The 14,450-nt window shown below is 55.8% G+C and overlaps 1 protein-coding gene across 1 annotated transcript in view; it reads right to left on the minus strand.

Annotated features, from left to right (window-relative positions):
- COQ8A (coenzyme Q8A) overlaps positions 1 to 14,450 on the minus strand; it is a 36,831-nt gene that overhangs the window by 3,660 nt on the left and 18,721 nt on the right. The window contains exons 3-9 of the mRNA XM_012751322.3: positions 13,042 to 13,449; positions 12,529 to 12,595; positions 3,752 to 3,826; positions 2,063 to 2,185; positions 796 to 881; positions 556 to 696; positions 74 to 155 (exon numbers count right to left, since the gene is read on the minus strand). Coding sequence (XP_012606776.1) covers positions 74 to 155; positions 556 to 696; positions 796 to 881; positions 2,063 to 2,185; positions 3,752 to 3,826; positions 12,529 to 12,595; positions 13,042 to 13,449 — 982 coding nt within the window. The remainder of the gene's footprint in view (positions 1 to 73; positions 156 to 555; positions 697 to 795; positions 882 to 2,062; positions 2,186 to 3,751; positions 3,827 to 12,528; positions 12,596 to 13,041; positions 13,450 to 14,450) is intronic.

The following is a 14,450-nucleotide window of genomic DNA, read 5'->3' on the forward strand; positions in this document are numbered from 1 at the left end:
CAGTCCCCAGTCCCCAGGGCCCATACTGAGCACCTGCCACCCACTCTCACCCTTGACCTGTCCAGCCTCAGACCTTCCGGAAGCATGTTGCTCATGTTCAGCATGGCCATGAGGTTGTTGACATCACTGTTGATGCTCTGGGCCACGCCAGGGTACTGTGGGAGGCAGGGGTGTTATCCCAGGCAGACAGGGTCCCACTGCCTGCTGGTGTCCCAGCTACGTCCCAGCCCCACCCCACACCTTGGAGAAGCAAAACTGGGAGCCTGCGAGGCTGCTGTGACTCCCAGCCCTTCAGGGCCTTGTTCTCCATCTTCTACCCCACCCCATCTCCAGAAACAGCCACCAGCTCAGGCCCCAAAAGGCAGACAATCGCTTGTCTCCTGTCCCCACCCCCCAAACTGAGCTTGCTGGGAGGCCGCTCCACCCCCAGTCGCTCATTCAACACACACTTGAGTTTCCAGTGCCCACCAGGCGCTAGGGACACCGGCCCTGCCTGGGAGAAGAGGGGCCCTGGGGGATATGGGGACAAGTCCACACATGCACCAGGGCACCTACCTGGATCTTCATGGCCACCTCACGGCCACCCTTCAGGCGGGCCAGGTGCACCTGCCCAATGGAAGCCGCGGCGAAGGGTCGCTCCTCAAAGTACTCCAGCTTGTCCCTCCAGTTGGGCCCCAGGTCGTTGTTGAGAGTTTTCTGCAGGGAAGAGCCGAGGAGGGGCAGTGAGCACAGCCTCGCTGCCGGGGACACCCCGAGAAGCACCCACAGCCCCGGACGCCCCACCGCCTGCCTCACCATCATCTGCTTCAGCGGCATAAAGTCAGCGCTCTGCCTCACGCGCTCAAAGATCTTGGCCAGGTGGGGGTTGATGAAAGCGTCGTCTGGAAGGCAGGAGAGGCGTCAGGGCCAAGGGCCAGCCGCTGAGGACAGCGCAGGGGCCAGGAGCAGAGCGACCACCCAACCACGCCTAGCACAGCATGGCCTCCGGGAGGCTCAGAGACGACCCCGACAGGCCCAGCCTCGATTCCTCCTCGTGCCCTGGGAGCCTCTTTCCCACCTGGCACGGGGGCTCCTGGGATGCGGAGGGGCCTCAGCAGGGCCCCCGAGCCGCAGTGACCTGGGGTGGGCACACTCTTGGGGCCCTGCAGCCAACAGCTAAATCCAGGGACACGCACCCCTGCCCCTCTGCCACCCCACCAGGAGCCCTGATGCCAGGAGCCCCGGGACCCCGAACTCACCCCTGCAACCTGAGAAAGTGGGCTTTTTAGACGTAACATGTATAGTTCTTTATGGTTATAAAAGAAAAGGCTAGGAAATAAAGTCTAGCAAAATATTAAAATTACCCATTACCTGACCACCTCTGGAGAACTACTTTTTTCATGCCTGGTGTCACATGTATGAAGACTACTCTAGCTTTTGTTCTCTTGTGAACACTTCCCTGTGGGCCTAAACAGCCTTCCGAAATGTTAAACAGCACTGTCACCAGCAGCATAACACCACGGCCAAGTCCCCCAGAGTCTGACTGCTGCTTGCCTCGGTTCCCATTTCTCTGCTGTCATAGGGAGTCCCATGATGAAGCTCCTGGCACAGCCCCGAGCCCACTCTGAGTCTTTCCTGAAGGTAAGTCACACGCTGTGGGATGCCTGGAGTTCTGGGACTGGAACACTGAAAGACTCCAGATCCGTCCCGCCAGCGTGCCTTCCAGAACACCTGTGCCGAGCGCACGCCCGGGCAGCACCCCACGCCCTCGCCAGGGCCACCCCGGGTGCCACCTCCTCCTGGCTTACTACTGGCCTGTTTACGAGCCCACCTCAATGCTGTGCTTTCAACGTCCCCATTCAGCCCCGGCCTCGTGGCCACTCCCGCACTGGGTCACGCAGGAAGCCTGAGGCTCCCCCAGTGCCAGCTCTGCCCTTGGCACCGGCTCAGCCAGCCCCCTCTTGACGCTTTTCTTAAGCACCCCACACACTCTGGCCTCCCAGGATGAGTTCGAAGCAGAGGAGCCAATTCCCTCGAGCACACCCACGTCCCGCCCGGCCTGGACGTGGCCGGCGCCACTCACCCTGGATGCTCAGCATCTGGCCCAGCTTGAGCGCCGCCCCGCGCACCTTGCAGAGCGTGCGCACGATGCGCTCCGCGTTCGCCTCCGACAGGAAGGGGCTGGAATCCAGCACGGACTTCTTCCCTGTGGGCACGAGGGGTCACCACAGCCCTTGCGGGGCTCAGAGCGTGACGGGAACGATCCCAGCACGTGGGCACACCTCCACGTTCCGCACCCACCTCCTCCAGCCCACTCTAGGCTTTCCCAGGCAGCCCGCCTCCTGCCCCCAGCATGGGTGGCTGGGAGAATGACCTGGGGGAGCCAGGGTGGGCCCGGGGCACAGTGGCAAACCCCAACTCGAGAGGGGTTCTCCTGGGGCAGAGCTCAGCCAGTGTGGTCAGTGTCCCAGGCCAAGGGGTGCCAGGGCCTGGGCAGAAAGCTGGAGCATAGCTTGGGAGCTGCCCAGGGCCACCCCCACGCTGGCCTAAGCCCCAGTCCTACTCTCAGGGCCAGCGGTGCCTGACCCCCAGCCTAGGGTCACTACCGTCTCTGACAAAGGACACCAGCTATAACCTTGGAGCCAGCCTGGCCTCTGCCCTGCTTGGGCAAGGCCGCACGGAGAGCAGCCAGCTCGGCAGGGGGAGGGCGTGGGGGCGCAGGGGTGCTGTGCCCGGGGAAGGCTGGCTTCTCCCGGAGAAACCCAGGCTTCTCCTCCCAAAGGCATTCAGCACCAACACTAAAAATAGTGTTGCTTGCTGAGCCCTCTGTCCTCTGGCCCCTGCAAGGACATACGTGGTGCCCTGTGTCTCCTGTAGGGGATGGGCTTGTGGGTAAAGGGGGAGGCCGTCCTGGCAGCCAGGGCTGGGGGGCTGCGGTGCGGCAGGACAGCAGGTGTCACCGGGGGTGGAGGTATGAGATGCCAGAATGAGCTGACATCCCCTGAACGGGCCAGCGGCAGGGGAACCCAGTCCAGAACTGCAAATCCGTCTTGAGAATCCCCCAAGCAGGTGGCTCTACCCGCTGCTCTCAGCAGCCCCAGGCCCTGCAACCAGGAAGGCCCCGCTGGCCACTTCACAGCACCCCGGCCCACCCCACGCCGGGAGTCTGGCACCTCCCAGGCAGACGGCGCCGCGGTGCAGAGCCTTGCCCACGGAGGGCCCAGGCACAGCGGCCGCCGAACGAGGTGGGGCGACTATTCCCACCTGACCGCAGGCCCGACCCTGGCTGCAGTGAACGGAGAGGTTGTGATCTTTTCCTCAGCAGAGGTCACGGCCTCCCCAGGTCACCGAGTTGGTGAGAAGGACCCAGTGGGGTCTGTCCCAGAAGCACACCTCCCCACCCCAGCCACCCACACCCCTCAGCGCCTGGGGCGCTTAACCCAGCCCAACCCGGGCCCGGCGGCCCCCTGGAGCGCAGGGCAGGAAGGGAGTGCAGGAGCAGACGCGGGTGTGCAGGTGGCGCACAGACAGCCACAGGAGCCAGGAAGGCTGGGTGACCACCTGGGGCTCAGGGGGCACTGGCCTTCCAGCCACAAAGCCTCTAAAGCAGCAGATCTGTGTGAACAGCCTCAGCCCAGGGCACCGCTGACGTGGAACACCACGCCACGTGAGTGGGGCCCTGGTGGCTGCCACTCCCAGGGCACAGGTGGGGCCAAAGGGCTGGCGCCCCCAGGCCTACACACTGCCCCTCCCACTCAAGGGCCCAGCTCACCTGTGGGGTCTTCAGGACGGAGGCTCTTCTTGGCGACCTCAGCCAGTGCCCCAAAGCCCAGGCCCACGGCCAGACCTGCAGGGAGGAGGGTGCGGGCGCTCAGCGCTACGGCCGGGGCGGCACCACGCGGGCGCGGCCCGCACCAGGCCCCTCGCGGACTCGCCAGCATGTTGAAAAGGGGTAAAAAAGGTGGCAGACACACGCCTGTGGTTGTAAGCTGCAAGTTAGTTCCAGGTAGACATTTCCTGTGGAGAAGCTTCACGCACCCCCACCTTCGACCATCTACGGGCTGCGGGCACAGACACACCCCAAAGTAGCATAAGCCGGAAGCTCCTCGGGGGCCCAGCCAGAGAGGGACCAGCGATGGTCCGGGGGCCAGGGTCATCCTAACAACACGGGCACCCCTCGGAATGCCACTGGCCACTTCAGATCTGCACGAAGAGCCCCAACAGTCCAGAACGTCGACTCGCTTTAGCAGGAACAGCATTGCCACAGGCATGGCGGTGGCAGTTGGAACATTTTGGAAAAGACAGGGAGTCCCCAACCCAAGCCCTTGGGGACTCAGGCTCAGGAGTGGGAAGCCCCTAACCCACCTGCCCTCAGGCTGCCGGACACTGGCAGTGGTCCGAGGGCCACAGGGGACCGGCCTTCCCTCCCCAGCTTTCGAAATCTTCCAAGGCCAAGTTTGTTAGCACCTCACTTGTCCAAAAATCAATCCCTGGGTGACCTCGCTGTTCAGTAGCATGCCCCGAGCCTCGGACCGGAGCCTGGCAGGTGCTGCGAAGGCCACACCTCACGCAGGACTGGTGTCCTCTCCCTTTAAACCCAGCTCCAGCTTCCCGGGCGAGGCGTGCGAGCACAGTGGAGAGCACACGACAAGCTGGCAGACGCAGCCGGCAGCGGAGACTGGAGCCACCCCTGGACGGCACCGCCCCAGCCCACAGCCCGCCGCGCACCCTGTTTATAGGGCAAGGAAACCAGCACACACTTCAGTGTTGCCAAATTTTCTACAATGATTATGCATTACTTTTATGAAAAATATTGAGCTTATTGAAAATTTTATTTAATGAGAAAATTTTTTTAAAGCAAAAGATAATTCCATTTCAAAAAAAAGTTTCTGCAATACATTTTACCCACCACTGGGCAACAGCGCAAGCTCCACGCCACCAGCTGTGAAAGCAGTTCCTGCTACACAGGCTGTCGTGAGGACCGAACAATTCACTGAGAGTGAGGCTCACGTGGGGCCGACGCGCGGTAATGCCATAAAAGACCTGCCGGTTATCACTGCTCCTATTCGCAATGGTTAGGCTAGTGCTGAGCAAAAGAAATATGTGGGCCACATATATAGCTTTAAATCTTCTAGTGGCCACACTGAAAAGGGCAAGAAGAAGAGGCAAAATGAATTTTAATAACATATTTTACTTAACTCAAAATACACAAAGTATTATCATTTCAACAAGAAACAACATACAAACTGCAGAGGCGCACGCTGGCGTGCGGCGCACGTGTCCGCGGTCCCCAGCGCCGCTCGGCTCACAGCGCCAGCGTGCCCGCCAGGGCTCCCGTGTCGCACGCCGCGGCGCAAATGAGCCAAGCCCTGGCCAACATGGAAGCGGCCGTGTTTATCTGAAATGGCCTTTAGGTGTGACAACACCCCCGTCAAGGACGTGGAGGTGCGCTGCACGGAGGGGCCAGGCCTGGCCGGGCGGCCACACCAGCCGTGTCCTCTCTGCGCCCCGCAGGGCTCACTGGCGCAGAGCTGGCGGCCGGAGCCCGGATTACACATCGCCCGCCCCGCCGCACACCGTCAGACCGAGCAGAATTAACGACGGTAGCAACATTAACCTTCACACCGTAGCGACCTTCACCAGGGTCTCAGCGTCTAGATTCTCCGCCCGGAGCAGGTCCAAACACAAGCCTACAACAGGGGCAGACGGCACCGCGGGTCTGCAGCCGACAGGACGGCCCCACAGCTGTGGGCGGGCCATGCCGAGCCCCTCTCTACCTCCTCCTGCAGGCAGAGGCGTGTCCCCGTGCCCAGCTAGACCCCTTCAAATGCCCGTCAGGTTATTCTCGGGCCGTTTCTCAGCTCCCCGGCAGAGCCCAGGCTTGCCAATGGAAAGGACCGTTATTAAACACGTCACCCAAGGAACGTTCCACAGGGGAGGCCTCGGGCTCCTTCTGTGGCCCTACACGTCCCTCAGGACCAGCCTGGCACCAGGCCAAGACACTGCCAACAGACGCACCGACAGGCTCCAACGGCAGGCAGCCCCGGTGGTGAAGACAAGCCCGGCCGGCTGGCAACCCTGACCTTGGCCTCTAATGCTCCTGCTCAGGGAACCCAGAACAAACTGGCCGCCACCTGCCCACCAGGCCCTGGCTTGACCCGATTCTCAGGACCCCCAGGCAGGGCTCTTCCCACACCCAGACCCAGCTGGTACCTAGAGGCAACTTCGGGAAGACGGATGCCACAGCCCGGGACTCCCAGGTCCTCGTGAGGACCCCGCTCACGCCCCGGGCCGCCAGGCAGGGCGCCTGTTCTGATCCACATCCTGAGAGGCCTCCCGGCCTGGCCCGAGTGGCCGGCAAGGGAGCCCTGCGGGCAGCCAGCCGCAGAGCCTGCTCTGGGCTCTAAAGCCACGCTCTGCAGCCTGGCCTCCCGCCTAGCCCGTTCTCACAAAGGGAGGCTTCGCAGTCAGGGCTGCGGGGAAGCAGCAGGAGCGGGCTCTGCCCTGGGTGGGAGCACACGGGACCTGCGGGCCTGCTCCGTGTGGCGTCTGGAGGTCACCAGAGCCAAGCAAGGCCTTCTCTTGAGCAGTCACCCGGCTTTCTGCCCAGACACCAGCGGCTAAAAGAAGCAAAAAATAAAACACCGACAAACAGGGCCTGCTTCAGCAGGCCGGGCAAAAGGCACTTCCGGGCAGTGGCAGTCACGTCCCGTGGCTGTGGCAGTCACGTCCCGTGGCTGCGGCCTCACCTGCCAGGAGCTCCCGGCGTGGGTGCGGGGAAGGCGCGGGGTCTCTGCAGCAGCGAGGGGCAAAGCTACGTCTAAGGACAAACAGCAGCGTCACTTCCACGGCTCCTGCCGCGTGCCAGCGCGCCGTTCCACGCCTCACTGTCTACCGACCCGGGGAGACCGGCAAGCCCATGTGGAAAGGCAGTGGGACAGGACCCTTTCCCCTGCTCCTAAGTGTTCTGGAACCTCGGCAATCCCATCTTCTCTGTCCCCACCTGGCGTCCTCCAGCCCCCAGCATGGAAGGAGTAACAGGAAAAGGGAGGGGAGTTCCCTGTGGCTTGTTCTGGAAAGTTCTCAGGATCTGACCCTCAATTCCCTGAACTGGACTGGTGGGGGAGGGGAGACCTAACAGCCCCTCTGAGGGCCACTCTGTGGGACCCGGTCAGGCTCGGACTTCCAAGTGCATGACCCAGGGCTGGGCTCCCGTCCCAGGGCTGTCACCAGCAAACATGTGGCCCTGGGCGACAGGCCGACTTCCTGGCTCAGCTTCCTCATCTGTATCTGAAGAGAACAGCCGCCCTGCCTCCAGCACAGAGCTTCAGAGGGGGTGAAATAGGCGGAAAAGCCCCTGGTTTTCAAGAATGTTCCTAAGAGAGCAGAAACTACGTTCCCGCACCCACGCAGAGGGCGGAGAACTCCTCTCGTGTCTAGAGTGCGTCTATCATGCCGCAAAACGCACCCAGAAGAGTGCTGGTGCCACGGGAAGAGCGGCATGTGTCCCCGGTGCATCGGCTGTTGTCGCTGCATGCCTCGCCTGGAGGGGCAGCCAGAGCAAAGCTGGCCTTGTGCACAGCCCATCAACGCGGGGTGCACGCCAGCAGGTCAGAGCATGGGCACCTGCCACACGCGGTGTGGACATTCCCCATCTCTACCAGCCCTGAGGGCCCGGCCAAGGGGGCCAACAACCCACTACCGTGGGGTGGCTCTGCAAGGCCTGGCAGGCCACCACGAGGTCTCAGCCAATGTCCAGAAACCAGCGGGAGGTAGCGAGTCTTCACAAAACTAAGTTACTCAATTTGTTACCCTTTATCCTGGAGCATGTTGCATTGTTAAAATGTCCTTTAAAAATTACAAATAAAATGGTGGTAGTGATGTTTGTGTGCTTGATTTTGAGACAGAGTCTGGCTCTGTCACCCCAGCTAGAGTACAGTAGCATCATCATAGCTCACTGCAACCTCAAACTCCTGGGCTCAAGCAATCCTCCTGCCTCAGCCTCCTGAGTAGCTGGGCCTGCAGGTGTGCACCACCACACCCAGCTAATTTTTCTATTTTTATTAGACATGGGGTTTTGCTCTTGCTCAGGCTGGTCTCGTACTCTTGACCTCAAGCAATCCTGTCCCTTGGCCTCCCAGAGTGCTAGGATTACAGGCGTGAGCCACAGCACCTGGCCACTGTTTTCTTTTAAATGTTCTTACTTAGCAAAATTAAGAATACCCACCCTAAGCCCATTCACCAAATGCTTGTTGGTTTTTAATTTTACCACAGAGATGGAAACACAAAAGTTCAGAGAGAACACAACGATCCCAGAGCTTTGTTGCTGATATGTTAACAGTACCCCCAGGTATATCAGAATTTGGGGGAAATTAAGCAACAATAACTATCAGCTCTGTATTTCAACCCAAGGAATACCTGCTTTCTAACATAAGAGAGAACACTAGTAATTGCCTTACCTCTTAGGAAACCCAATGGAATCTCAAACTATTTTTAAAAGCAAAGTATGTTTCTAGGAATGAGGAACACTTAACTTTTTACCTTTTAAAAATAATATAATTGCCAGGGTTCTGTTCCCTCTACTCTTCGTTCCTGGTCCACTGACATGCTTTTTCTCACACCGATACCTCTTTCCTTTTATAATCAAATTCCAAAGTCCTTTCTGCACAGAATCTAATAGCATTATCACTTCCTATTTTCTTCACTTTTTGTTTGCTTTCTGTTTTCCTACGTCTTTCTTCTCTTCCCTTCTGTCCTAACGATGCGGACTGTCACATTCCTGTGAAGGTCCCAGGACCGACCGCCGTGCCGTGGGCAAGGCAGGGCTCCACTCCTTTTGGTAAGTCTTCCCTAGTGCCTGCTTTACCCATTAGAGTCTCATTCCTATAATTGTCTAGCTCTCGTTTTAGAGTGCAAGTGAAATGATGAGACATATCTGAACCTGTAAGACTGAAGCGTAAATGGAAAAGGGGATGGAAAATACAGAAAAGAGTAGAAATGATGAGATTTTTACAAAACCAATAAAAAATATCAAGCCGCAGATTCGAGAAGCTCTGTAAACCCCAACCAGAACAAACACAAAGCCAATCACACCCAAGCATGCCACGATCAAACTGCTAGAAACTGAAAACAAAAAGACAATCTTAAAAGCAGCCAGAAGAAAGAAATATACCATCACCTCCAAAGGAGCAGCAACAAAACTAATAGCTAAGTTTTCAACAAAAACAATGGAAGTAGGAAAATAATAATATAAAGTGTTCGAAGGAAACAATTTTCAACATGAACAGCAAAGATAACTTCTAAAACAAAAGTGTAATAAATAATAAAGACATTTTCACACAAATGAAAACTAAAAGAATGATTAGCAGACTGCATTATAAGAGAGAAGAGAGTTCTTCAGAGAAAAGGAAAATTATACCAAATATATTAATAATTATGGAAATGCAGGAAGAAACATCAAAAGAGCAAATATATGGGTAAATCTAAATTTATATGGCCTGTACAAAGAAATACTATCTTATGGGGTTTAATGTATAATAATATATAAAACATGCATAAATAAAATGCATATCCACATGATACAAAAAACACAAGAGGAATATACAGATTAAAAGTGCCTAGGGCACTAGCATTACTGGGGAAGTAGTAAAAATAATCACTTATATTACATTGTAATAAGTCAAGATGTATGCTGTAATCTCAAGAGTAACCACTAAATGAATAATAGAGAGATGTAAAACACAAGAGCTAAAAAGGAGAAAACATGTATAATCATGTGCCACATAACAACATCTCAGTCAGTGATGGACCACATATATAGTGGTCCTATAAGATTATAATACTATATTTTTTATTGTACCTTTTCTATGTTTACATACACAAATACTTACAGTTACCTACAGTATTCAGTACAGTAACATGCTATACAGGTTTGTAGCCTAGCAGCAAGCACTATACCATATAACCTAGGTGTGCAGTAGGCTATACCATCGAAGTTTGTCGAAGTAGTACACTGTATGATGTTCGCACAACAAAATCACCTAATGACATTTCTCAGAACTTATCCCTGTCATTAAGTGACACATCACTATAATTTTAAAAGTCTTTGATTAACTCAATAGCAGGAAAGAAAAAAGGAAACAGATGAGTCAAATAATAAGCAAAAACTAAGACAGTAAACTCTAATATAATCAGCAATTGCATTAAATGTAAATGGACTAAATATTCATATTGTGAGACTAAAAATCATCGTCTATATTTAAAACACAGAAAACAACTATATATGCTACTCACCAAAAAATATACCTTTAAATATAAGGACATAAAAAAAATGAAAGTAGAAGGAAAGCAAAAGAAATAGCATGCAAACATTAACCAAAACAAAACTGGAACGTAGCTATAATATCAGACAATGTAGACTTTCATAAAGAAGGGCATAGCACAATAATAAAGGGATCAATCCTCAAGAGGATATAAGAATTCTAGATCTGTAGGCAGCCAATAACATAGCTTCAAAACATATAAAGCACAAATTAGCAGACTAAACGTAGGTAAATTGACAATCACAGCACAGCACTTTTAAAGCCTCTCTTGATAGCTGATAGAATAAGCAAACCAAAAAAATCATTAAAAGGTCTGATCAACATGAGCAGCAAACCAGAAGAGATCATTAGATCACTGCACCCAACAATATCAGAATTCTTTTCAGGTATACATGGAACATTTACCAAAATATTCCCATTTGGAGTCAATGACAAGACTCCAATTTCACAAAAGGGAAAAACCCAAGAAGGGCTCAAGGTCACATAGGAAGCAGGGCTGGAATTATAATCCTGTCTTTATGATGACCTAAAGCTCCATTCTGACCCTAAATCTGATATGTGGCCTATCTTCTACAATATTCTTTAACAAAAGCTAATATCCATAGATCACCCTGCCCACAGCATCATAACTGTAAGTTCCTATAGCCATATTGGACTTAGGACTCCTGCCTCCATCTCAGCACTAAAACAAGCCAAGCCACCGAAACTAGAAAGTCTGTGACTTCCCCTCCACACAGCTGGATGCCTACCGCTGACCTCCCCAAGCCCCTATCTGGTTCCCTGCAGATCCTACCTTCCTGAGACCTAGAGCCATCCCTTTCCTTCATAACCCCAGTGCACGAACTTCCTAACGTCTGCCAGTCTACACCTCAAAACATCTCAGCGCCGTGAGGGGAAGAGAGGCTAGAAGTGCTTCCCAGGAGAACAAAGCAGAGCAGCGATACTTGAAACGCAACAGTGACCCACCACCAAGGCACGCACTTCATGTTGCAGTGAAGGGTATACTTACACAGTTTATGTCTCTGAAACTAAAATCTTTTTGCAATGTTTGTAGTTCTAAGGATCTATGATATTCATTCTGATCTTTTATATTCAACTCTGTCCTGTTTAACTTGTTTTTAAAATGCTGATACCAACCCACTAAACTGATTTCACACTCACCAAAGGGTCATAACCTACAACTTGAGAACTCCAGAAGGGCAGAGTTCACCTCTGGGGCCAGAACAGCACGTTCTTTCCTGAACTGGCTCCGCTTTGCGTCCATCCTGCCACCTCCAACCCCCAAGCGCATCACAGCCGGGGGCAGGCCTCCCGCCACCGCCACCGCAGGCGGCCCCAGCCCCCAGGCGGCCGGGAACCACCCAGACCTCTGCTACACGCAGCCTGGCGAGTAGCCACTCAAGCTGCCCAAACTGCTGCTTCACGAATCATACTGCTCGGAGAGCCTACTAAAGACAACTGAGCTCTAAAGAAACACACTTCCAGTAACTCCATCTTAAAGAGTACACCGCGGCAAAGGAGATGGTACTTTCAACAGGAACATCGTGCTGCATAAATAAGCAACACGCGTGACAACACGATGTCATAAAAGCAGATACGACTGCTACAAACCTTCACTATAAAACTATTCTTCAGCTCATATAAAAAGAGTGCAAGTGGATTGATAGAATGGCCACTCAAACCCCCAGGCACAAATAAAGCTCGCAACTCCACAGCACAGTAAATCAGCTTTGAACAGCAGCGCCTCCTCCCGTTCCACCGATGAGCTGCAGGAGATCAGCAAATGGGCTCCCCAAATGGCTGGTCCCAGGGGCAAAAAGGCTCTATTTAGGGGCTACCCAGCCCCAGTGAGGCCTGTGCCACTCCCAGCCTCCCTCCTGCAGAGGCCCCCAAGGCAGCCGACTGGCAGCCAGGCGGGGGCAGGAGGAACAGCTGGTGCTGCAGACAGACACTGCCCTGGGGAGTCCTGGCGGCAGCCCAGGCCACAGTGGCACCAGCCGCACACCAGCCCGGGGACACCAAGGCCCAGCTGGAACCCAGCAACTGATCACTCGCCACAGAAACATCCAGTCCAATGGCTGAGGCCACCGACTCCACCCAAGCCTTCCCTGGGACATGGCTGGGCCCCCACCCACTTCCACCTCCACGCAGACCCCGAGCAGCCCCGGCTCCACCTGGCTGGCCCGGCAGGGCAGGTAGGGCGGCCAAGAGCCCACAGCCACCTTACCTCCAAAGTTGGCCAGCCGCCCGATGCGCGTCACCGGCACCTTCCGCTCCCGGGCCTGCTCGCTGAGCTGAGGGAAGAGGAGAAAGGGGCCTTGTGGGGCCAGCAAACGGCACAAGACCAACCTGCGGGTTCATGCTGCGCCCCGCAGCCCCGCTCCACCCCAAAGGCAGCAGCTGCACCTGGAGCACACACACTGAGAAGAGGCCCCCTGTCCCTACAGGGCCACAGCACCGGACCAGGCGTCCTCAAACTACGGCCCGCGGGCCACATGCGGCCGTTTTTGCCCGTTTGTTTTTTCACTTCAAAATAAGAGATGTGCAGTGTGCATAGGAATTTGTTCATAGCCTTTTTAAAACTATAGTCCGGCCCTCCAACGTTCTGAGGGACAGTGAACTGCCCCCTGTTTAAAAAGTCTGAGGACCCCTGCTCCAGACAAAGTTCCCAAAGTGGGGCCCAGGCCAGCACCACTGGGTGGAACCAGCCTGCCCGGCTGGGCCTCGCGGAAGGACGTACCACCTGCTTGTGCGGCTTGCTCTCGGGGCGGGCCTTGGCCTGCCGCGCCTTCTCGATGTCCTCGGCTGTGAGGCCCCCCACGGGGGCCTGGTCCTGGTGGAAGAACCTTCTCGGAAAGCCCGCGGCACAGAATGAGTCTGTGGGGTTTGCAAAGAGTCTCCCGTGGACCCTGCCCAGCGGGGAGTTGGCCTGGCCTGGGAACCCGGCTTCCCTAAAGGGTCCAGTGGCACCGTAGGCAGGGGCCGGGCCCTGGCCCTGGGTGTCATGCGGGGACGCAGGCGGGGACGGGTCGGCGGAGGCTGCAGAGAAGTCCGCGGAGGCTCCCGCTGCCTGCGGGCCTGAGAAATGGAACTCTGCTTCCAGGTCTTCGAAGTTCTCCACAAAAGGCTCTTCGTGTTTCTCCTGACCCTGCAGGGAGCAAGGCCAGCGTGAGGGTGCACAAGGGAGCCAGGAGCTCCTCCTGTGTCTGTCCCCGCTGCACGGGACCCTCCCGCCCTCTGCAGCCCTCCAGAGTTAACACGACGGCCCAGCACCCTTCCCAGCCCTGACTCTGCCAGGACCCTGCTGTGTGGCCAGGGCTGGTCACTGAGCACCGACCGCATGCCCAGCTGGGGCCAGGCCAGGTGCCCACCACTCCCCAGCGGCAAGTTCCTCACCTGCCAATCAAGGCCAAGGAGGGGCCTCCAGCGCTTTGGGGAGGATAAACCCAGGCAAAAGACAGGGCAAGCTCCGAGAGGAGAAAACACAGCCCAAGGCCAGAGAGGGGCACACATGGGGACAGCCCCTCACTGTGTTCAAGAAGCTCTCACCGGAGAGGTGGTCACAACCAGGAGCAGGCCTGGCTGTCCCTGGGAGCGCAGGGTACATGGAAAGGGGTGCAGGAGATAGACTGTGTTTTCTTTGTAACGGTCCCCAAGGCCTGACCTTTGCGCCCAGGTCCTTTTTACTTTTGAACCAGGAGTAACCTTGAGTGACTTCCTGAGCTTGCTCTGCCACTTCCTCATCTGAAAATAGGGCTCCCCATCGTCACAGTTACGTGGGGCCACGGGGCCAGGGAGACAGCGCCAGGGAGGCTACAGTTAGAACAGCACTGACTTCCGAAGGGAGCCCTGAGGCCTGGATTCCTGGTTCAGCTGAAATGGATCACCAGTCCGGTGGCCCACGTGCTGCCTGCAAGCCACACAGAACATCCATCTGGGAGGCAATGGCTCCTCGCTAGAAAAGGCACCAAACAAGGTGGCGGAGGCCACAGCCCAGCCTCAGCAGAGGGAGGGCAAGAGCAGGGAGTCTTGGCGAGGAGGAGGACAAGGAATCTGGTCCTATCACTTATCACCGGCGGGCGGGGGCTCCCTGTCGGGCACAAGGAGGTCAGCTGCCATGCTCACATGCCCTGGTCTCACCAAGAGCTG

Source organism: Microcebus murinus, chromosome 19 (assembly GCF_040939455.1).
Source record: "Microcebus murinus isolate Inina chromosome 19, M.murinus_Inina_mat1.0, whole genome shotgun sequence".
Lineage (NCBI taxonomy): Eukaryota > Metazoa > Chordata > Mammalia > Primates > Cheirogaleidae > Microcebus > Microcebus murinus.